Genomic DNA, 23272 nt, shown 5'->3' with positions numbered 1-23272 from the left:
AGCCCTGTGTCAGCAGGGCGGGCTTAGGGGAGGAGAGTGACGGGATTGGGTTCCATTTTCTTGTAGTCCCCTGGCTGCGGTGTAGAAAAGGAAGCCGCAGAAGCCAGTGTGGTGCCCACGCCCGTAACCCCAGTGACTTGGGAGGCTGAGGCAGGAGGATGGCCAGGCCCAGGCAGCCTGGGCAACTTAGGGAGAACTTGTCTCAAATGATATAAAAAGGGCTGGGGACGTAGGCCAGTGGCAGCGTCCCCTGGTTCAGTCCCGAGTGCAGGAAAAGGAAAAGCCCCACGCAGGCCCCATCCGGACTCCCGGCCTCGGGACCCCGAGTCCCGGCTCAGACCGTCCGCCCAGGGCTCTGGCCGCCCTCCTCCTCCCAGCTCCACGCTGCCAGGCATGGCCGCCCGACACCAGAGCCTTCCTGTCCGTGTGTCCTGGATGTCCACATGGGTCCCCTCTGGGCATCGGACTTGGAAGTCACATTTGCCAATGGTAGCTCGCACACGCACGCACACACACGCGCGTGCACACACGCACGCACTCACACACGCATGCGCACACGCGCGCACACACACACGCACACACACACGCGCACACAGGCACGCAGTCACACCCGTAGATGGTGGCTGCTCGTTAGCCACATCCCGAGTGCTCTCAGGTGGCCCTCAGGGTCTGCCCTGGGGTAGAGAAGAGGACGCTCACCCGTCCTCCTGCGCTTCCAGGCGACCTGGACCTGGGGTCCTGAGGGCCAGGGGGCCATCCTGCTGGTGAACTGTGACCGAGACACGCCCTGGCTGCCCAAGGAGGACCTCAGTGACAACAAGGTCTACAGCAAGGAAGGTACCAGCGGGGCCCCGGGGACCAGGAGGGGCAGGGGGCACCCACGTCATCCTGGGCTGAGCGGAGGGTCGGGCAGGTTGGACCTGGGCTTCCTGGGGACGAAGGACCCCAACGTCCACCTGTGCTCAACTGCAGTGCACCTGGAGCCACGTTTTCTAAAGTCACACACGGGGAGACCAAGGAGGCCACCTGGGGTGCCGGAGGGGACGGCCAGTGTCGTCCTCTCCCTTTGGTCTTCCGGGGTTCCCGAGACACGGGCACTGAGAGGCCAGCACCCAGGCCCGTCACGCTGACCCCTGTGCCTCTGCCCCTCAGACCTCAAGGACATGTCCCCGATGGTCCTGAGGACCAAGGGCCCCGACCGCCTGCCGGCTGGATACGAGATGGTCCTCTACATCGCCATGGGGGACTCGGACAAAGTGGGCGTGTTCTACGTGGAGAGTGAGTGACCCCCGGCTGCCCCCTGAGGCCAGCACCCTCCTCCCTCCGCCCCCGCGGCCCCCGCACAGCACGGCCTCAGGACTCAGGAGGCTCCCTGTCCTCCCCCCGGAGGCTGCGGTGGCCTGGGTCTGTGTCCTTTCTGGAGCCCAGGAGACAGGGATTTCAGAGTCTCTCTCCTCTGGAGTCATGTCGCCCTCAAGGTACCTGGGCCAAGGCGGTGGCCTCTCCACTTTGTTGCTGTTACTGGTTGTTGAACCCAGGGGCGCTGAACCCCTGAGCCGCGTGCCCAACCCTTTTTACTTTTTATTTTGAGACGGGGCCTCCACAAGTTGCCGAGGCTGGCCTTGAACTTCGAGTCCTCCTGCCTCGGGCCTCTCGAGTCACTGGGGTCACAGGTGTGCACCACTTGCCCAGCCACCTCTAAATCGTAAAGCCCCTCCCCGCAGAGATGCTGTGACCCCTTGTTCCTCTCCATGGTGACAGTGTGTCCTGGGCCTCTGCTGTGCAGGGGACATGCTCTGCCCCAGAGCCAGTCCGCGGAGCTGCCTGCACTGGCCTCACGTTCTGTGACCATGTGTCGAGTCACCTTGGTGCCAGCACCTTCCTCAGAGCCGGGATCCCTGCAGTAGACACAGGAGTCACACCCTGCCCTTGCAAAGCGGCCACCTAGCCAGGGGGACGTAATAAATAGCAGGGTTGGAGGAGACGGAGTAGAGGGAGTCACAGTGCGGGACAGGCCCGAGGCCCCGCGGGCTGGGTGGTCTGGGGAGGCCGCCAGGGAGGTGGCGTCTGAGCTGAGGCTCTGTGAACCGTGAGGAGCCGAGGGGACGGCACCTGAGAGAGGGGAGGGGACAGCACCTGAGAGAGGGGAGGGGGTGTGCCGAGCACGGAGGAGGGTGCTGTTCTGAGCCTTGGAGGGGCAGGAATCCAGAGCCGGGGATGTGTGGGGGACCAAGGTCAGCGAGCCGGGCCGGGGGCCAGGGCACGCGGACAGGTCTGGATTTATTCTAAGGGCGGTGGAGCCATCAGAGGGTTTAAGCAAGGGCCGGTCAGGATCTGGTTTACGTGTTCAGACCCCCCAGCAAAACAGCCTTGCAGTTCACCATGCTCGGGGGCTCTCTGGGGGCTGGGCCCACTCTAGGACGGGAACGTCAGAAAGGCAGTCACCCTGCGGGAGGCTCACCTCAGACTTAACCAGGGTGCCAGTGGACACCAGCCACCCCATGCCAGCCCCCGACGGTGCCACCCTGCGCCCTGCGCAGTGACCTCCAGCAGGTCGGAATGTCCCTGGAGTCGACTGGCTCCACTGCCCCAGGGGGCCGAGATGTTTACCCGCCGCCCAGGCCAGCGTTGCCACAGCAGGAGGGGTGCAGGCAGGACGCAGCCTTGGCCTCGACAGAGACCTGCAGCTGATGGCGAAGCCTTGGAAAGGTCCAGAGTCTGCCCCTGCTGGGGGCAGTGGGCTGGACTCGAGTCTGGCTCCACATTTACCTCCCTCCCCCTGGCGGGCCATCCGAGATGGGTCCCGAGCAGGCAAGGAAAGAGAAGCCGTCTCTGTAAGTCCTCGGAGAATATTCCCCGAGAGTGTTACCTGGGTTGCCTGTCGGCAGGGAGGGCCCTTAACTAGACAGTGGCCGCCATCCAGTGAGATTCCCATAAAGGTGGCCTCTGGGTGGGTACCCTGAGCCCCACCCAGGCAGAGAGGAAGAGAAATAACTCACCCAGGGCCCAGTTTCCTTGTCTTCCCCGTGCACATCTTGGCTTTGTCAAAACCTGAAGACAAGCCTGGTGCAGCGGTGCCCACCTGTGACCCCTGCCATGGAGAGGCCGAGGCGGGAGAATAGCAAGTTCAAGAGCAGCGTGGGGATTCAGCAAGCCCTATCCCAAAACGAAGAATAAAAAAGGCTGGAGGTCTAGCCCCGTGGGAAGCACCCCCGGCTCAAATCCCAGGACTGCAAGAGAAAAAAACTACAAATATGAATGGACCTGTGGTTGAGAATGTCACACAGATGTCACGTGGTCACCTGTGTCCCAGCAGGGTTGGTCTCATTCTCCTGAAAAGCAGGGAGCTGGGCTCCAGGGGTCCTGGGAGGGAGCTCTGGTGCCAGGGAGGTCTGCCAGCCACAGCCCTGGGGTCCTGCTCTGCATGGGAGCCCCCACTGCTCCAAATGGCAGGGGGATGGAATGGGGGACGGGCCAGACCCTCTAGGAAGTGGCTGTGGAGAGCTCTCCGTAGACAGCAGCTGTGCTTTGTTGGAAATATTGTGATTATTCTTATTTATAATGATTGGGGTGAGCTGAAGCCTCCAGTGCTCCTAGAAAACCCAGTGACTCGGGTTCTGCCCAGAACCCCAAGAACTGGGGGTGTCACCTCTTCCTACAAGGACTTGGTGACCAATTTGTCCCCATGTGCCTAGGACTTTCCTGGTTTTAGCATTGAACCCCGTGGGCCCAGGCAAAACAAGACAGTTGGTCACACTCTCAGGAGTCACCCGGGGAGGTGGAATCATTCCAAAGTGACGGGCAGGGTCACACCAAACCACACCACGCGCTGGCCAGCGGGGGCCAAAGCCTGGGACTGAGGAGAGGTCGGTGTGGCCAGCGGTGCCAGCACAAAGCACGAGGGCTACTCAGATGAAAGGCGTTGTTGGTGCCTGCGGGGACAGCCAGCCACGCCAGGGTGGAAGGAACGGGGGACAGCCGCTCCTGGGGACAATGGCTGGGTTGTTCCCAACAAGGAATCCACCCTCCTGGCACTGGCTCAGACCCCAGAACAAGGCCCAGGATAGAGACACATTGTGAGTCCCGGGACACAGGCCACGTGGGGAGGAGGGAGCTGCCAGAGGAGGGCCAGAGTGTGCCCTCCCTGCTGACCCCTCCCCTGGCCAGATCCCTCTCCGTCCAAGACCCTGGTGGAGCCCTGGGACACTTGGCACCTGGGACTCCTGCAAACAAGGAGTTGGCTTCCCGGGCTGAGTCTCCTGAGCCTCAGCTCAAGTGCAGCCTGGGGCACATGGGCCGGAGGGGGGGGGCACTGTGTACAGACCCATGTGGACCCACTGGGGAGGGGGCCACAGGGGCTCTGGGTCAGATGGACCTGTCCTTCTGTGTTGAGCTGTGACGAGGTCCTTGGGACGCCCAGGTCTGTCCACCCCCTTTCTTCTTGGACCAACCCCAGGACCTGAGGCCAGATGCTGCTTCTGTGGTCAGGGCGGGCTGACCTCCCACTGCCTCTCCCGGGCAGCACCCATAGGTCCCTGCCTGGTACCCGCGGTTACCTGGTGACCGAGGTTACTCGGGTGGCTGTACCATTTACAATGACCCTGTGGCCTGGGTGCTGTTGTCCTCTGCTTAACAGATGCGGCTCGGAGGGGTCAGGAGAATTCCCAGAGGTTTCCCAACCTATAAAGCCAGAGTGCCTCCACACCAGGGCCTTTCTGACTTGGGAAGTCGTGACCACTGGGGTAGCCCCCCTTTTAGTGACCTACGATCCAGGTCTGGTTGGACACTGTCCCACAGAGGAGCCACCCAAGCCTGGGCTTCGCAGTTGGTCCCCGCGTTTCACAGGTGTCGATCCTGACATATTTGTAGCAGGAGGGTTTGGCTACTGTTCTCACCCCTGCGTCCTAACCCCTGGCGATGGGTCATTAAGCATCATCTGCTGAGCTGAGCCTGATCCGCCCTTGCAGCCTGCAGGGCTACAGAGCCTCCTTCTGGTTCTGCCGTAGGATCCCGCATCCTTGGCTTTACCCAGCAAGTATCTCCCCAACACACCTGCAGCCAACCCTGCCTCCTGCAAGGGTGTCCCCAACACTGCCTTCCTCCGTTCAGATGCCTCCCACCCGGTCCCCTCCCTCCCACCCACTTCAGCGCAAGTCACCAGACAAGACCTCTCACCACGTAGCTGCCGTTATGACCGTCCCTCGCACCCCTTGGGTGCTCTATCTGAGCACCAGCTGAGCACTGCTCCTAGGCACAGATGCCGCGTGGTGACAGTCCGTCTCCCCAGAGGTCCTTGGCCATGCCAGTCACAGAATAGTAACGCAATTCCCCAGGACTGAGGCTGTGACTCGGTGGCGGAGCGCCTGCCTAGCACACGTGAGGCCCTGGTTTCATCCCCAGCACTTGGAGGGAAAAAATAGATCTCAATTGCTGGGCCTGAGTCAGCCTGAAAATTCCCCGTTGGCCTCCCCCGTAGGGACAGTCGGGAGGAAGCCACTGGTTCATTCATGAGCATTTATGAAGCGTGATCAGGTGCCAGGTGGGAGCGGGGCCGGGCAGGCCTGTCTCTGGCCCACACGACCACGTACATCTAGAAAGGATGTGACAGGAAGGGGCAGCGGCTGTGGAAGCTCTGAACAGATCCCCAGGGTGCGCTCTGGGGACCTGGGCGGGATTCCCACAAAGGCACCAACCCAGACCTGCAGGAAGGAGGGGCGAGACCGTTCCAAGGGACACCACGGGACAGTGATGGGCTGGAGACCTCCGAGGGGCAGGAGCCCTGGCGCAGCCTGCGTCCCTCCTGGTCCCGAGAATCGATGGCCAGAGACACAGCGTCTGTCTGTGGTCACACCAGCGTGGCTTTTGTGAGAGAGGGGACCTGTGCGTACAGACGGGTGTGCACTGGTGTTTTACAAAGGGGTTGGGAGCTTGGTGTTCAGGATCAGGCAAGAATCAGGCAAGAATCAGGGTCCAGATCAGTCACCCTGTAGATGACCTTGGACAAGCCACGTCTTCTGAGACTCAGCTGCCTCGTCTGTGAAATGGGATAATGGCGCCTCCCCCCGCCCCCCTCACTTCAAACGCACCATTCAGGAGGGGGCCACTGCTTTCACAGACGAGCTGGGACACGTAGTGCTGAGACAATGACCGACACCGCGTAGTCGGCTGGTGGCATCTGCTGCCGTGCTTTCCTCTGTGTCTTGAGGACCAGCCACTTGTCCCCATCAGTGAGCTCGCCTACCTCCTGCTGATGAGCCGGGGCCTGATGCCGCTCCTTCCCCCTCCAGATCCGTTCTTCGGCCAGCGCTACGTCCACATCCTGGGCCGGCAGAAGCTCTACCACGTGGTCAAGTACACGGGCGGCTCCGCGGAGCTGCTCTTCTTCGTGGAAGGCCTCCGCTTCCCGGACGAGAGCTTCTCGGGCCTGGTCTCCATCCACGTCAGCCTGCTGGAGTACATGGCTGAGGTGAGGGCCCAGGCCCCCCACCAGGGATCACCCCCGGCGCCCAGCCACATTCCTCTGGCCCAGGCCGCCACGGCCACACGTCTGCAGGGTCCTCTGCATGCTCTGGGGTCCTCTTCCTTGGTGCAAACCCAGGAGTCCTCAAAGGTGATGTTCCTGACCCTCCCCAGCCTGTGCCCTGGCCACCCTCCTCCCTACAGTAGTGTGGCCTGGTCCTGAGGCACAGTCCCAGTGGTCAGCCAAGGCCTAACCAGGCCACCCCTGTGAGCTCTGCCAGCCTCCGACTGTGTGCCCTGTTGTCCCCCAGTCGCCCCCTCACCCCAGCGGTGGGTCACAACAGCTCTGACCACAGGCTGAACCTCAAGTCCCGGCCTCAGTGGGGCCCTGTCCTGTGGTCAGCATCTCAGATATTTGCTTTGGCTTTGCGGAGGTTGGAAGAATAGGTGTGCTCCTGTCCCCTAGAGAAGCCCCTGGCTGAAGGCACAGCCTGAGGACCTTGCATCCCCAGACTCCGGCCCTCAGTCCCACCCCATCTCACTCAGGAAAGGGCAGGGACTGGCCGCTCTGGCAGGCACAGGAGCCCGTCCCCATTTTTACCCCTGCGTCCTATGGGGCCAGAATAAATGGGATCTGCAGACAGTGGAGGCTGGTCCTAGCTGGGATGTCTGAGAACAGACCCTGGAATCTGACTGACCAGGTTTCAATCCTGGCTCAGCCACCCCGAGACACTGGGCGGATGAACTAACCCCCTGTTCCTTAGTGTCCCCGTCTGAAAAGTGAGAATTTTTTTTTAAGAGAGAGTCAGAGACAGAGAGACATTTTTTTTTAATATTTATTTTTTAGTTTTCGGTGGATACAACATCTTTATTTTATTTTTATGTAGTGCTGAGGATCGAACCCAGTGCCCCACACATGCCAGGGTAGCGCGCTACCGCTTAAGCCACATCCCCAGCCCCTGAAAAGTGAGAATTTTAGTAGCATTGACCCCCTGTAACTCTTGTAAAGCAGAGCCTGGCATACAGTAAGTGCTCAATAAATGTACTATTGCCATCAGTTTGGAAGGCAGGGGTGGGAAGCACCCGGTTACATGCTGCTTCTTTTGCGGTGTTGGAGACGCAGCCCAGGGCCTCGGCCATGCCAGCAAGCGCTCTCCCACTGAGCCATTTCCCGGACTCCTAATGAGACCTCTCTCCCCACCCAGGGGATCCCCCTGACCCCCATCTTCACGGACACCGTGACATTCCGGATTGCACCGTGGATCATGACCCCCAACATCCTGCCTCCCGTGTCGGTGTTTGTTTGCTGGTAAGGGGCAGCCGCGGCCCCGAGAGGCAGCAGGGCAGAGGGACCAAGGCAGAGGGACCAAGGCTGGCTTCAGGGTCAGGCAGACCTGAGTTCGGGTCCTGGCTCCGTCACTTCCCAGCTGTGTAACCTAGAGCCAGCCCCAGCTCCAGGCCGGGCGCCGCTCTCTCCTTCAATCTGGGGATCCGAGATGCAGGACTTGGGGGCAGGAGAGGGGGAATTCTCTTCCTCATTCAAATTTTTCCATGACCTTGGCGAACACTGCATGAAGTAGGTGGGTTTGCATGACCCTTGACCCCAGTGGCCTTCACAAAGGTGACCGTGAACACAGACGTGGTCTCCTCTGCCCAGCTCAGACCACAGGTGCCAGGTCTAACGTCACCACAGAGGGTGGCCCTTGTCCCCGCTCACCCTTCCTCCTGGCCTCCTCTTCCCCACCTTCTCAGCATGAAGGACAACTACCTGTTCCTGAAGGAGGTGAAGAACCTGGTGGAGAAAACCAACTGCGAACTGAAGGTCTGCTTCCAGTACATGAACCGCGGCGACCGCTGGATCCAGGTGTGTAGCCCAGGCCAGGGCTGGGAGGGACGTGACCTCAGGTCAGGCAAGAGGAGCTGGCTGAGTGTCCCGCTGTGTATGGGGACCTGGTCAGCTCTGCCTGCACACGGGCACGGACATGCATGGATAAGTCAATTTGCTAAGTGTGGCTTCTTGTGAAGCCAAGGGCTGTGTCACCACCTAGGTGTCCCTCCATGGGGCCTGGGTGACAACATGCAGTGAAGTCTAAGGGATACTAAAAAGAATGAGGCCGATCGGTAACGATGGATACAGGACAGGCTTCGGCCTAACCTGAAGGAAAATATTTCAGGACGTTGCCTTTGTTTTTTAATCGGGTAGAAGCTGGGTGCAGTGGTGCACACCTGTCATACCAGTGACTTGGGAGGCTGGGGCAGGAGGATCCCAAGTTCAAAACCAGCCTCAGCAAAAAATTAGCGAGGCCCTGAGGAACTTAGTGAGACTCTCTCTCAAAGTAAAACATAAAAAGGGCTGGGATGTGGCTCATGGGTTCAGCCCCCCTGGGGACCAGGAGGTGGGTACGAGGCAGTCACCCTGTTCGCTCTGTGCCCCTCTGTGTGCAAACCCCTCTGTTCCCAGAGCCTCCCCACTCCCTGGCCGACTGATGAGCCCTCCCCAGGGCCCCGCTAACTGCTCTCCTCGGTCCCCACAGGACGAAATTGAGTTTGGCTACATCGAGGCCCCCCACAAAGGCTTCCCCGTGGTGCTGGACTCCCCCCGCGATGGGAACCTGAAGGACTTCCCCGTGAAGCAGCTCCTGGTGAGATCCACGGCCCGCTGTGGGTTGCCACTCGGGACCCTCATAGGACAGAGCCGTCAGGAGGGCCCGGGCACCCCGACTCACGGGTCCACTGTCCGGGACCTGTTTTCTCCTCTGCAACGTGGGTCAGCTGGGGTAGTGGCCACTGGAACTGTGGGAGACAGGGCCAGACCCGATTGCAGAGGCCTGGCCCCTGCGACTGTCAAAAAGCCTGGCTCTGACCTCAGAGCTAGCAGGGCTCGAGCTGGGGCAGAGGCGGGTTTCATTTAACGCAGCCCCGTGCCAGGCTCCCACCCGCCCCGAGAACACCTACTCGTGGGGTCCCCTCCTCCTGGGAGAGGAGAGGGCGAGGGTGTGGGCCCACTGTCAAATACCAGAGGAACCTGGCCGTGCGCAGCGGTCCCTGACCAAAAATGGGACCTTGGGCAAGCCGCTGACCTCCACGAGCCCCAGTTACTCCTCTGTAAAGTGGGAGAGAACTGGGCGGTCTCACAGGGCTGCTGTGACGAGCATGTGGGGGGCATCAGTATGTCCTCGCCGTTTCTGCGGTTTTCAGCCCTGGATGCTGCCCCAGACCCCAGCCCTGCAGGGTGTGAAGGCAGATGGCCAGCCGCAGGGTGGCCACGGGTTGAGGTTTGATCTGCCCGGGCCCTCCCCTGGCCTCCACCTGCCTCCAGTGTCCTAAGGCCCCGGGGTGCACTGTCCCGGAGGCCAGCCCAGGCTGGCTCTGCTGCGTGCTAGGCCCTGCAGATGCTGGAAGCTCACCTGCGGCCTCCAGCCACCTCCGGCCAGCACCACGTTGCCAGCTGGGGCCCAGGCAAGAAAGCGCTACACTCCTGCCATCCACCCCTGCCGCAGGCTGTCCCTTGAGCCCCTCAGTGCAGCCAAGACAAGCCACAGCCTCCCACTCTGTTTTTTTTTTTTTAAGGGATTTTTGTCAAGGCAAGCTAGAGTCTCACTGCCAGTTCCCAACCAAGATCCCTACATCGTTACCAAAAATCACGACAGGAACCTTAAAATTCAAGAGATCAATGGGATTATATTTTGATTGGTGCTTAGTGCTAGGAAGCATTCTGAGGCTGCTCAGGGCCCAGTGGCCAAGCGTGATTGTTGGGGATGGGTTGGGAAGGTGTGGATGTTACATTTCTGCCAATTCTGCATGTATTAGTCAGCTCTTACTAGCTAAGGTGCAGTAACAAGCAACCCCGACTCTCAGTACCTGACAACAGAGGTTTGCTTCTTGCTCATGCTCCCTATTGACAGCTAGTTGGTCATCTGTGGCTCTGCTTCTTCATGCCTTCCTCATTCTAGAACCTCAGCCCACTTCATTGTAGAGTCTTGTGCCTGGTACATTTTCCTGGAGTGTTCTAGAGCATTCAAAGACTTCATTCTAGAGCATCCTAGAGCCTCCACCCACTCCATTCTAGAGCCCCAGCCACCCTTGTTCTATAGCATTCTGGAGCTTGGCCCGCCTCATTCTAGAGCCTCCGTCTATTTCATTCTAGAACCTAGAGCCACAGCCTTAGTCTGAGAAATGCCATTCTGCCGGCCCATGAAGAAGAAGGTGGACACACACACACAGTGACTCCTGTGGCTTCTGCTCACAGCTGGCAGGCGTCCCTTCTGCTTATATTTCATTGGCTAAAGCAAGTCATGTGACCCTGACACTAGCCAGGATGCAAAATTCTCTTACTGGGAAGGGGATAGAGAACCCCTGGGAACAATGATCCAATCCGGCCCCTGCCTCAGGCGGCCTACTGGATACCTCTTCTAGAGAGGGGGAAACTGAGGGCCCAGGAAATTGAGGGATGCGCAGGGACCTAACAGCTCCTGAGGACCGATCCTGGGATCCCCACTGTGGTCTGCTTGGGAAGCAGCGCACCCTCACTCCCACGCACGCACGTGGGCACACTCATGCACTCGGCACCCCCTGCTCTTTGTGGAAACAAGACCCTGCCAGAGGCCCCGGGAGGCCCTGCCAGAGGCCCCAGGCCAGACCTCGCGTGGACAAGGAGCTGGCATCTGAGGCAGCCGTGGGGCTGAGGCCTGGTGGCAGGAGACTTACGGCAGGTGTCGCCTCTACCCAGGGCCCAGATTTCGGCTACGTGACCCGGGAGCCCCTCTTTGAGTCTGTCACCAGCCTGGATTCCTTTGGGAACCTGGAGGTCAGCCCCCCGGTGACTGTAAACGGCAAGGCCTACCCCCTTGGACGGATCCTCATCGGCAGCAGTTTTCCTCTGTAAGAGACACGGACACGGAGGGCAGCCAGGGAGCGGGCGGGAGCGGGAGGGCCACTGATCTGCTTGGGGTGGCCTGGGTGGCCCCTGCATGGTGTCGGTGCCTGGGAGAGTCCCCGGCCATGACCCTGTCCATAGGCAGACACCCCTGGAAGGAAAACAAGGGAGCCTCACGTCTCAGCCTAAATTAGCGCCTGCTATAATCATCCTCTTCCCCAAAGGTGAGGGTGTAAGATGAGGTTATAAACCAGGCGGGAGGAGTGGGGGGCCCAGGGGAGAGGCACAGGCAGAGAGTGAACCCTCAGGGCTGACCGTACGTGAAGGAGACACGAGAAGACAGCCCTGTCCCCAGAAGCCTGAGTCACTGGCCCCTTGGCCTGTCCACGCTGCCCCCTCCCCGCCCTGTAACCCACCAGCACAGGACAGGCAAACTCTTCTCCATCAGGGCAGTGGCTGGGGAGAGACAACTTGGGTTCAACTTGGGCTGAAGAGGAGGCGCTGGAAGACCCGGGTGGGGAGAGCAGAGGGCCGTGTCACAGACCCAGGAGGGCGGGAGGAGGCCAGGCAGGAGCCAGACCAGACCCCCCTAAGGACCACGGGTCATCGTCTGAGGGTGTGGGGAGACGAAGGCCTCGGGAGTCAGGAGGGGCTTCCCGGAGGAGGTGTCTTTTGAAGCCGTTAAAGATAAAGTGAAGCTAGTGTCCCTCGGAGCAGGGGCAAGGGCAGATTCAAAGCCCTCCCACTTCACGGCCTCCCGGGCAGCCCAGGCCGGACTCCTGAGCACGAGGCTGGCCTCCCCGTTCTCACCAGCACCTCAGGGGCTGAGGGTCCAGTTCTGCCCTCACCCAGGTGGCGGCTGTGGCTGCCGCTCCCCTTTCCCCCTGGGCTCCGCCTGCACCAGGGTCTCACGCTGTGGCTCAGGCTCCCGCATCGTCCCGGACACCACCCCGGCTCCAGCTGGTCCCAGAGGCGGGACACCAGGGGCAGGCGGCCTTCTGAGGGTGCCCCCTCTGCACTCCCACCCAGGTCCGGCGGGCGGCGGATGACCAAGGTGGTGCGCGACTTCCTGCAGGCCCAGCAGGTGCAGGCGCCCGTGGAGCTCTACTCGGACTGGCTGACCGTGGGCCACGTGGACGAGTTCATGACCTTCATCCCCGTCCCAGGCACCAAGGTGAGCCAGTCCCCAAGACTGGACGGGAAAGGATAGTAGAGGACCCAAGTGCTCCTGGCCCTTGCCAGCCAAGGGCAGGGTCTGAGGGAAACAGCACGGAGGAAGAGGGAAGTAGGCTGAAGCTGGTTCGTGGGTTGTGGCTGTGGCAGGTAAATTTTTAACCCAGGAAACCCAAAATATTGGCATTTCAATATGTAATTAATACAAGAATTATCTATTAGCCATTTTTCATTCTCTGTTCATGCTAAATCTTCACGATCTGGTGTTTTATTCACATAGCACCTCTCTAGTGAAGATGAGCCACAGCTCTAGTGGCTGCTGAACTGGCCACAGCCCTCTAGAGGGTGGTGCACGGTGGGCCTCGGGTCTGGGGAAAGTTCTTGTATCTTATGACGTGAAAGGAATGGCTGCCACTTCCTGCCCTGGACTGTTCTGGGCGAATGATCTGGCCTCGTGGCACCTGGAGAGGTTCCCCCACTCTGCCCGAGGCCATCTTTTTTTTAATATATATAACTTTATTTTATTTTTTATGTGGTGCTGAGCCTCGAACCCAGGGCCTCACACGTGCTAGGCGAGCGCTCTGCCCCTGAGCCCCAGCCCCAGCCCCCCAAGGCCATCTTTGACCCTGAGCTTTGACCCAGCGATACTGTCAGAGTGGACGGTGGGTGAGAAACCGTCCTCTGAGACAGACAAAGCCCACAGGGCGGCCCCTGCAGCCCAGTACGGGGGGTGAGAGCTGAGGGCCAGGCCAGGGGCCCCTCTTGCTCCTCGGCCACCTGCTCCTGCTGACACTAAGCCAAGAGAGTGTCTCGCAGGAGTTCCGGTTGCTCATGGCCAGCACCTCGGCCTGCTACAAGCTCTTCCGGGAGAAGCAGAAGGAGGGCCACGGGGAGGCCATCATGTTCAAAGGTGAGTGTCCACGGGCCTGGGCGAACACTAGGAAACGGGAGCCCTAGAGAGACCCTCGGGGGCTGGACACATGGACACCTGTCCCTTGTGCCCAGCCCCGTGTCCCTGGGCATCTGGCCCACCCTGGCTGTAGGAGGCACCGTGGTGGGAACAGCACCGGCCTCTCGTCTCCCTTGCTGTGACCGGGTGGACGCTGAGCTGTCCCACTGCCTCTCACTGTCCTCCACAGCTCAGATGCCTCTTCAGCACCCAGTGGGTGCTTTAAATGACCCAAGGCCAGAGGAGAGTCCAGGGGTTGACTCTCTTGGGAGGCTGAGGCAAGAGGATGGCAAATTCAAGGCCAGCCTCCCCAATTCCGTGAGACCCTGTCTCAAATTAAAGAATAAGGGCTGGAGGGCAGCTCAGTGGCAGAGCACTTGCCTACCATGCGCAAGGCCTTGGGTTCGATCCCCAGTACGGCAAATTAAAAAAAAAAAAGGAAATCAAAATAAAAAATGAAAAAGGGCTGGGGATGTAGCTCACTGGAAGAGCACCTCTGAGCTCAACCCCCGGCACAGACAAAAACGATAATGACGATGATGATGACGACGTGGGATGACGTCACCTGCACCTCCATCCATTGTTTCTTAGTTACTTTTGGCCCCTTTGAGGAAGGGGTCCCCAATATCTCTCACACCCAAGAGCCTGTCCCCAAGAGCCTGCCCACACCCAAAGACAGTGGTCCTGTCCGGCCTTTGGGGACAGACTCTTTCCTTTTGTGATTCCCGCCAGTGGGAAGTTTGTTCTTGGATTGGCACGTGTGAGTCTCGGCTTCCTGGAGACTTCTGTTCTCTATAATAACACCCCAAAAGCTACCCACGGGGTACAAACCATTACTGTCTTCGTGCCAATAAGGGTGAGCGGTGGGTGGGAACGGCTCAGGTACGGGCCCAATAGCCCCATATCTATCCTCTCTCTCTCTCTCTCTCTCTCTCTCTCTCTCTCTCTCTCTCTCTCTCTCTCTCCCTCTCTCTCTCTCTCTCTCTCGGTGCTGGGGATGGAATCTGGGGCCCCACACTCGCTAGGCAAGCCCCTGCCACTGAGCTGCACCCCAGCCAGCCCCCGTCTCTTTGCCCTGCCAAGCCATAAGCCTGGGAGGTGCCATGGACCAGCTCTTCCGAGGTCAGGGAAAACTAAACTAAAATAGGCGAAGGGCAGAGGCCCTGGATCAGACTGCCCAGGTGCCTCCCAGCCCAGCCACCTGCTGCACGTGAGACCGTGGATAAGTCACGTACCCTCTCCGTGCCTCAGTTTCCCCTCCTTCAGTGGGAGCGGCTGCGAGCGAGCTGTTCCTCGCAGAGCACTTGGAAGACGCCTGCCAAGCCACGGCGCTCAGTGAGCGTTAGGCAGAGCAGTCGGCCGGAGCCACGGGACCGTCCTGTGGAGGAGAGGCAGAGGCCGGCCTCTCCAGGGCAGGCACCGAGCAGGAGGCTGGGCTGGACAAGGGGGAGGGTGACTCTGCTTCCGCCACACTCAGCCTGGTGCTGCTGGTCCCTAGGAGCAGGTCTACTTGTGCCACCCACCCGTCTGGCCAGACAGAGAGCTTCTCTCCTGGCTCAGGTGACAAGAGGGACCCAAGAGAAAGGAGTGTGTCCTGCTGTCCCCAGGCAGAGGGCCCAATTTCCCCTGGCCTGGCCGCTCCGGCCCCCAGCCCGGCCCTGGCCCTGTCCTCCGTTGCTGTCCAGCAGTTAGCTCAGACAGAGCCCCCTCCCGCCCCGTGCCTGAGGCCTGACCATCTGCCCTCCGTGGCCCACAGGCTTGGGCGGCATGAGCAGCAAGCGGATCACCATCAACAAGATCCTGTCCAACGAGAATCTGGTGCAGGAGAACCTGTACTTCCAGGTGAGGACCGGCAGGGCCCCGGAGCTTCCAGGCTCCCAGCCGCGCACCTCGGGGGGCTTCCGCAGAGAATGAGCGGGGCCCAGGGCTTGGACCCAGAGCTCGTCAGCACCAGGAGGCTCAGCAGGCACTGAGCTGAAGATGGAGGGTAAGGGGCCACCAAGTCCCTTCTAGCAGAGACTGGAAGCAAACAGAAGACCAGGGAAGGAAGGTGGCCAGTAGTGCCAAAGAGCCAAGGTCTCAGCTACACGAGAGCCCTTGCCCTTTAGAACACAAAACCAAAAACTTGCTCTCCAGGAAAAAAAAAAAAAAAATGTTTTAGGAGCACATGCCAACCTCTGAGTTTCAGCTCAAAGGTCCCTGAGGTCTTCAGACTATGCATGGACCCCGCCGCCCCTTCCCCCCGTTCTGAATTCCTAAGTTTCAAATTGCATCAAGAAATACAAATTAGTCATATTTATTTGAATTGGGTATTTATTGGGCAATTTTAAAGAACCACATTTTTAAGAATTAAAAAGCAGAAGCCAGGCATTGTCGTGCCTACCTGTAATCTCAGCAGCTTGGGAATCTGAGGCAGGAGGATTGCAAGTTCAAGGCCAGCCGCAGCAACTTAAAAAGGCCCTAAGCAACTCGGTGAGACCCTGTCTCAAAATTTAAAAAATAAAAAATAAAAAAATGGGCTAGGAATGTAGCCTTGGATGAACACCCTGGATTTTATCCCTGGTTCCAGAAAGAAAAAAAAAACGGGCAGGAAACTCAATTCAAAGTGATTTATACAAAAAGTTATGATTGGCTCATTTCAGTGGGAAGTAAAGAAGAAAGTGGCATGGATTTCAGGCACAAGTTGATCAGGGCTGCAGCTCCACGTCTCTGCATTTCTTGTTCTCTCAGATACCCTCGTGGTAGGAACAGGGCTGCAATAGTTCAAGGCCCCAGGCCACCCAGCACGCCATCTACAGAGAAAGAGCTCTTCCATGCCCACCGACAACTGAACAAGAGTTTGCTTTTCTCACTCTGATGTGGGCCAACCTGAACCAATTCCCATGGCCAGGGGAGGTGGGGATTCTGTGTACTGTTTTGCTCCATCCTGGATCAGTGCCCATTCCTGACCCCATCACAGGGGCAAAGGGGCAGAGGCAAGAACTAGTTAGAGTTCCCTGAAGACCAGAGTGGGGCCGATCCACCCAGCAGCAGGGAAGAGAGGTGAAGAGGACCGGGGAAGCCATGTAGCACCCAGTAAAACCTACACAAGGCCTCACTGGCCGCGGGAAAGTTGTCCGCTGCTTGTCGCAGTACGATCCCGGGCAGCTCGCGAAGGAGACTCTGCCTTTAGTTCCCTTGTGTCTACAAAAGGGACGATGGTGGCGTCTGCCTCCTGGGTTGGAGCTGAAGGAGCTGATCTGTGGGAAGTGCTGGGGACAGGGCCAGTACTTGTACCTGTTAGTGTCCACTCACCTCCTGGGGGGGCGTGAGGGGCCGCGGAGACACTGTATGAGGAGCCCTTAGACGGGGTCTGGCTCCTGGTAGATGCTCATAAGTGACAGTTGCTGGGATTCTTTCTGGAACCTTCCTTGGAGTCGCTACTGTCCCTGAGCCCTGTGGAGGGACCCTGGGAGATGTGGTGCCGGCTAAGCACAGGAAGTCTCTCTGGGGTGCTACGGCCCTGGCCTGCTGCTGCAGAGCAGGTGACAGGTGTGTGTCACCTGACCTGCATGTTCTTCTGCTGTCCCCACCCAGCGCTGCCTGGACTGGAACCGTGACATCCTCAAGAAGGAGCTGGGGCTGACGGAGCAGGACATCATTGACCTGCCTGCTCTGTTCAAGATGGATGAGGACCGCCAGGCCAGAGCCTTCTTCCCAAATATGGTGAGACCCCCAGAACCTGACCCTCACCCCACACCACGTAGGAGGCAGCCAGATCCAGGAGGAGCCCTGATTGAAGCTATCCAATCAGGAGGCCCACGTCCTGGCCCGGGGTGAGCTGCTGTGTGACCTCACCCCAGGCACTCGCCCTCTCTGAGGTCCTCCATTCCCTCCTAGCGGGGATAGGCTTGTCCTAGCTTCCTCGCCGGGGTAGTGAGAGTCCTATACGTCATCTGAGAGGAAGTGCTTTGCATCAGGTACAAAGGCCTCTGTGTACAGAAGGGATCCTTGTTACCACAGAGGGGAGTCTCCATGAGGCAGAAGGCAATTAGATCAACACACACACACACACACACGCACACACACGTGAGCTCAAGTGCACACGAATGCACGTATAAACCCACGAGTGTGCATATCCACACACATATATAAGACGTATGTGTTTGTTCCGATGTGTGCACATTCCCCCACGTGAACACACGTGAACCCACACGTGTGCACACCTTTGCACACACATACACACAAGGCAGGGGTTGCCCAGTTTTCCACCTCGGCCTCGCCATTCATGAGTTGCTCAGCCTCCTCTGGGCCTCAGTTTCCCCATCTATAAAGACGGGATGGTTCTAGTACCTTCTCCATAGGATTAGGGAAGGGTCCTCGGAGCTCGGGTCAGGGCAGAGCTGTAGCCAGAGCCACTAATCGACTGACCCTGCGGTAGGTGAACATGATCGTGCTGGACAAGGACCTGGGCATCCCCAAGCCGTTCGGGCCCCAGGTGGAGGAGGAGTGCTGTCTGGAGACACACGTGCGCGCCCTGCTGGAGCCCCTGGGGGTCACCTGCACCTTCATCGACGACATTTCCGCCTACCACAAGTTCCTGGGGGAGGTCCACTGTGGCACCAACGTCCACAGGAAGCCCTTCGCCTTCAAGTGGTGGCACATGGTGCCCTGACCTGGGGAGCCCCGGAGCGTCCCTGCTTCCCCGCGTCCTCCAGGCCTCTCGCACCCCAGGGGCCCTCCCCCTGCCTGACCTGACGGGGTGGCCCCGCTGGGAGACCTACGGGGAGCAGGGTGGGATTTGGGGGGACCTGTGCCTTGTCCTCCCTGGGAAGGGCCTCCGTGTCCACTGAAGCCACCCCAGGGAGCTCACCTCTGACCCTCCTGAAACCAGCCGGGCATTTGGCCACTCTCTGTAGAGCCCTGGCGCGGGAAACAAAGCAAACCAAGAACAAAAAAAATCACATCCCCAGACCAGGCCCAGGAGTTCTCTATTTGCAATTGGAATGAGGGAAAGGGGAAGGGGATTCTGGGATCACAGTGTCTCCCAGCAGCCATGCCCTGAAGTTCAAGGTGGAACACATGGAAATGCACCCTGGGCCCTGAAGCACCTTGAACTGCACCGGTATTTCAAATTCGCCTTCCTGGGGTCTCCAGGTGCCACCTCCAATCCATTCCTTACCGCCTCTCAGCCCCCCTTAGCTTTCCCTCTGCAATGCAGACCCCGAGCCCTCCCGCTCCCTGAGGGCCCAGGAATTGAGCTCAGAACTTTCCCGGGAAACAGAGGCATCAGAGCGGTTTCTCCATGTGCTTCTCCCAGGGGCTTGAGGCTCTCTCCCCGAGACCAGCACCCCCTGAGGCTGAGTTCAGCATGTAAAGATGCCCATCAACCCCAGCCACCATCTCTTGCCTGGTCCTCGAGTCTATGGCCAGGCTCTGACCCGGCTCCTGCCACCACCTCAGGTCCCATCCTTCCCACTACTGGCCGCTAAATGCCAGCTTTTTTGCCTCCAGCCATGTTCAGACCTTCCCCTGGGCCTGGGAAACAACCAGCCCTCCTCCTAGTCCTCAGACCCAACATGGAAGGACCCTGGCCTCACCTCCAGCCCAAGCAGCTGCTGGCCTTCGAGGTGGACCGGCCCTCCTGTTGAAGTTCACCAGTGTGTTTGCCAAAGACTCTCTCATTCGGACACATCCAGATAAATTCCCTGAGTCCAATGAAAAGGGTTAACTTCAGCTTAAAAAAAAAAATTCCTTTAGGACCAGAAGCACAAGTAAATTATAATTTCACTTTGAAGGTTAAAAAAAAAGAACTATTTTATAACCAATGAAGAGGTTCTAAATCTGTGTTCTTGGGGGTCCAGGATTTTCACTTTGGATCATTTCATTCGGCCACTCAGTGAGCACTTGTTGCCTGGCTGCTGAGCTCGGGCACCGTGCCAGCCTCTGAGAATAGCAAACCGGGCACGGAACCAGTCAGTCCCCAAGGCTAAGAAACTACCTTTGAATGCTCAGCCTTGAGCTGGGGATGTAGCTCAGCGGTAAAGCATTTGCTTAACATGTGCGAGACTGTGGGTTCCATCCCCACCACTGCAAAAAGTAAAAGTTTAAAAAATTAAAACTAAGCCAGGCGTCGTGGTGCACACCTGTAATCCCAGCAGCTGGGGAGGCTGAGGCAGGAGAAGCGCAAGTTCAAAGCCAGCCTCAGCCATGGCGAGGCGCTAAGCAACTCAGTGAGACCCTGTCTCTAAATAAAATACAAAATAGGGCCGGGGATGTGGCTCAGTTGGTGGAGTGCCCCTGAGTTCAATCCCCAGGACCTAAAAAAATTAAAAATAAATCTAAAAAGTAATAAACAGCCAGCCTTTACCCTTCGATGTTGTACTTTTTAGAAATGCCACTTTATTGCGGCTGGGGAAAAAGCTCAGTGGGTAGAGTGTTTGCTTCGCATGCACAAGGCCCTTGGGTTCAATCCCCAGCACCACCACTAAAAAAAAAGAAAAAGAAATGCCTCTTTATTCAGGAAATACTCAGGGCACAAATCTTCCAAAAGTCACTGACCCCATGAAATTGGGATGGGGGTGTCTTCTTTAAGCAAGCCCCTTTCCCATCCAGCGGGGCCAGTACCACCTCTCAGATCAGAGACTCAGAAACGGTTGTCCCCCCTCTGGGGACAGTGGCTCCGGTTGGATCTTCTCTCCAACCCCAGTCGTGAAAACCCAAGTGCCTCTCTGAGGGTGTGCGTCTGGAGACTGTCCTGTGTGTGCGTTGGGTTCCTGTGGGTTTGTGGGCTTTCTTTTATTATCTCGTCTACATGAAGGGGAAGTGAGCACCCCACGTGCAGACGGTGTGTCTTGTAGCTTTTCCCAAAGGTCTCCCCATCCTAAGCCAGCGATCTCTGAAGTTTCTGGAAGCCCCGGGGCTCAGACACTGTCCTGACCACCTCACTGGCCCACCCGGTGTGCCTCCCCTCGGTGTGGATGTACCCCGTGGACTCGGCGCCCTTCCCCGACCCCCCCTTTCTAGAAATGTCCACCCAGAACTTCTGTGTTGCAAAACCCAGCCAAGTTCCTGTTTTGATCTTGATTTTGAAATATTCAGTGTGAGATGGCAGGGGTTGTCGTGAAGATGGCCGGAGCTGGGCACAAGTTCAGCTTTCTGGAGATGGAAAGGTGTTTGCCGAAAACCTGACTGAAGAGCAATAAATAAACAGTCCGAGGGGAAATCGCGCGGCTGTGGGCGTGAGGTTCTTTGCGGCTTCCTAGATGTGGAAGACAGAGGGACACAGACCACATGGGGCCCTCCGTCTGGCCCTGAAGCCCCTGCTCGTCCGCACACGGGCTCCAGGCTCTTGGCAAGGCTGTCTCAAGCGCCTGAAATCCCACATATATTGGGTTTGCGTGTGACAGGGCCATCTCCCAGGGTCAGGATCAATATCCCTAGTAAAGTCAAGGATGCAGACCCTGAGACGAGCATTTGGGAACACGTGGCTTATTTAAGAGTGTCCCCAGGGGAAGCCGGTAAGGGAATCGGGAGAGTAGGACGGGGAAGGAGAAGCCGAACAAGGTGTGACTTCAGGTGCAGCCTCAGCCCCAGCCCTGAAGGGCACCTGAGAGATGTTCCACCTGGGAGGCCGAGTCTCCCCACATCTACCCACATCTACTCTGGGGCCTCTGGTTCTCTGAATGGGCGGGGCCGCCATAGCCCACAGGGATCCACCTAGAGAAGAACAAGGTCAAGGTCACAGGAGCTGGAGACAGACTCACAGAAGCAAAAAAAAAAAGGTGTGGGCAGGACACCCACCGTGCCCGCTGCTCTGGGTAGCTCCGTGTTCTCACAGCGGGGAGTCATTGCACAGGATTGGCGATCTGACCCGTCCTGCAATGACCCATGCAGCACAGCCACAGTCTAACAGGGTCTGCGTGAGCAAACCCCCAAGACCCTGACGTGGAGCCTCTCCCTGGGACACACCTGGGCCCCTCACCCCTCAGGCCCTTCTTGGGATGAGGTGTTGGTGCACCTGTCTTCAGGGGCCAATGCAAAAATTAAAAAAAAAAAAAATCGCTGGATCTGCATTTGGGGTAAAATTGGGAGTTCATAACCCACTTCAATCTAATGTATGAAATATGATATGTCAAGAGCTTTGTAATGTTGTGAACAACCAATAAAAAAAATAAAAAATAAAAAAAAAAAATCGCTGGTTCTTTAACTTCCAGGCTTACGCCATGGTCCAGCCCTGTGAGATCACTCTTCTCTCTTTTATTGAAATTAACACATAATAATGGTGCCTACTTACAGTGCAGAGTGATACATGAATACAATGGATAATGATCGAATCAAGGTAATTAGTATTTCCATCTCCCGTCTCCTTAAACATCAATCATTTCTTTGTACTGGAAGTCTTCAAACTTCTGTGTTTCAGCTTTATTTATTTATTTTTTAGACATCGATGGGCTTTTATTTTGTTCATTTATTTACATGTGGTGCTGAGGATCGAACCCAGTGCCTCACACATGCTAGGCAAGTGCTCTACCACTGAGCCAGTTTTTTGTAAAAAAAAAAAAAAAAAAAAAAGGGGGGGGGACGCCCGACATGGTGCTGCACACCTGTAATCCCAGCCGCTCCAGAGACTGAGGCAGGAGGATCACAAGTTTGAGGACAGCCTCAGCAACTTAACATGACCCCATGTCAAATAAAAAAATTTAAAAAAAGGGCTGGAGATATATCTTAGTGGTAAAGTGCCCCAGGGGTTGATTTTCACAAACTACAGCCATCCCACTGGGCTACAGAACACCAGCATTTATTCCCCTTATCACATCGTGGTCTGGTTTTCATTTTCCAATTCTGTTTATCCCTCCACCCACCCCTGCCTTTTTATATCCGATTCACGTGGTCCAAGTCACAGCAAGGCTGATCTGAAATAGTTCCCTGATCCTCCCCTTCCAGAAACTCCTCAAAAGATGTGGGTGTGTTAAACAAGTTTATCCGGGTCCTATTTTCACATTGTGGCCCCTCCCTTACCTCCGCACTGCTGAGAATACGCTGGGACCAAAAAAAAAAAAAAAAAAAAATAGCACTTTCCAATAAAATATAATGCAAGCCACCCACGTAACTTTAAGTTCCCTAATAGTCACGTTAAAAAGGTTAAAATCAGGGGCTGGGGTGGTGGCTCAGAGGCAGGGTGCTTGCCTCGAGCGTGTGAGGCACTGAGTTGAATTCTCAGCACCACATACAAATAAATAAATAAAATAAAGGTCCATCAACGTCTAAAAAAATTTTTTTAAAAAGCTAAAATCAGATAAAATCAGTGTTATTAATATATTTTCTTTAACCTAGTATATCCAAATTATCATCGTTTTGACATATCATCAAAATTTTAAATTTTTAATGAGAATTTCGTATTCTCTCTCTCTTTTTTTTTTTTCTGTGATAAATCGTTGAAAACTGGTGTGCACACGATACTTACATCAATCTCTCTTGGGACTCGCCACATTGAAGTGCTCCGGTGACCACACCCTACACAAGTAGCTACTATGGAGAGGCCATAGTTCTAGAAACTTCTCTGCTGGACTGAACCCCAACGAGGGACACAGGCACCAGATCCTTCCACTGCAGCCGGGGGGCTCCCATCAGCCCGCTGGTTGCCTTTGTGAGAGGAGTCCTCACCGCGAGGCCTGGGCCGGCCTCAAACTCCTCAGCTCAAGAGACGCTCCTGCCTCAGCCTCCTCGTAGCTGGCATGATGGGTACACACCACCATACCCAGCTCAGCCCGACCTTTGAGAAACGAGGGTCTGCCGAGATCAGATCACACTGGCTCCAGCCTCAGTTCTCACCC

General features: G+C 57.3%; 1 protein-coding gene across 1 annotated transcript in view; it reads left to right on the top strand.

Annotated features, from left to right (window-relative positions):
- The window catches only part of Padi2 (peptidyl arginine deiminase 2), a 39046-nt gene extending 19102 nt beyond the window's left edge, over positions 1 to 19944 (top strand). Inside the window, exons 5-16 of the mRNA XM_078025397.1 lie at positions 720 to 837; positions 1153 to 1278; positions 6288 to 6466; positions 7665 to 7768; positions 8212 to 8323; positions 8994 to 9101; positions 11189 to 11340; positions 12365 to 12509; positions 13325 to 13418; positions 15214 to 15299; positions 17034 to 17162; positions 17878 to 19944. Of these exons, the coding sequence (XP_077881523.1) occupies positions 720 to 837; positions 1153 to 1278; positions 6288 to 6466; positions 7665 to 7768; positions 8212 to 8323; positions 8994 to 9101; positions 11189 to 11340; positions 12365 to 12509; positions 13325 to 13418; positions 15214 to 15299; positions 17034 to 17162; positions 17878 to 18111 (1587 nt within the window). The 3' untranslated portion in view covers positions 18112 to 19944. The remainder of the gene's footprint in view (positions 1 to 719; positions 838 to 1152; positions 1279 to 6287; positions 6467 to 7664; positions 7769 to 8211; positions 8324 to 8993; positions 9102 to 11188; positions 11341 to 12364; positions 12510 to 13324; positions 13419 to 15213; positions 15300 to 17033; positions 17163 to 17877) is intronic.
- Positions 19945 to 23272: the final 3328 nt, after the last annotated feature.

The sequence above is a fragment of the Ictidomys tridecemlineatus genome, chromosome 11 (assembly GCF_052094955.1).
Source record: "Ictidomys tridecemlineatus isolate mIctTri1 chromosome 11, mIctTri1.hap1, whole genome shotgun sequence".
Classification (NCBI taxonomy): Eukaryota; Metazoa; Chordata; class Mammalia; order Rodentia; family Sciuridae; genus Ictidomys; species Ictidomys tridecemlineatus.
Note: the sequence above shows the minus strand (reverse complement) of the source record. Positions and strands in the feature narration are given on the sequence as shown.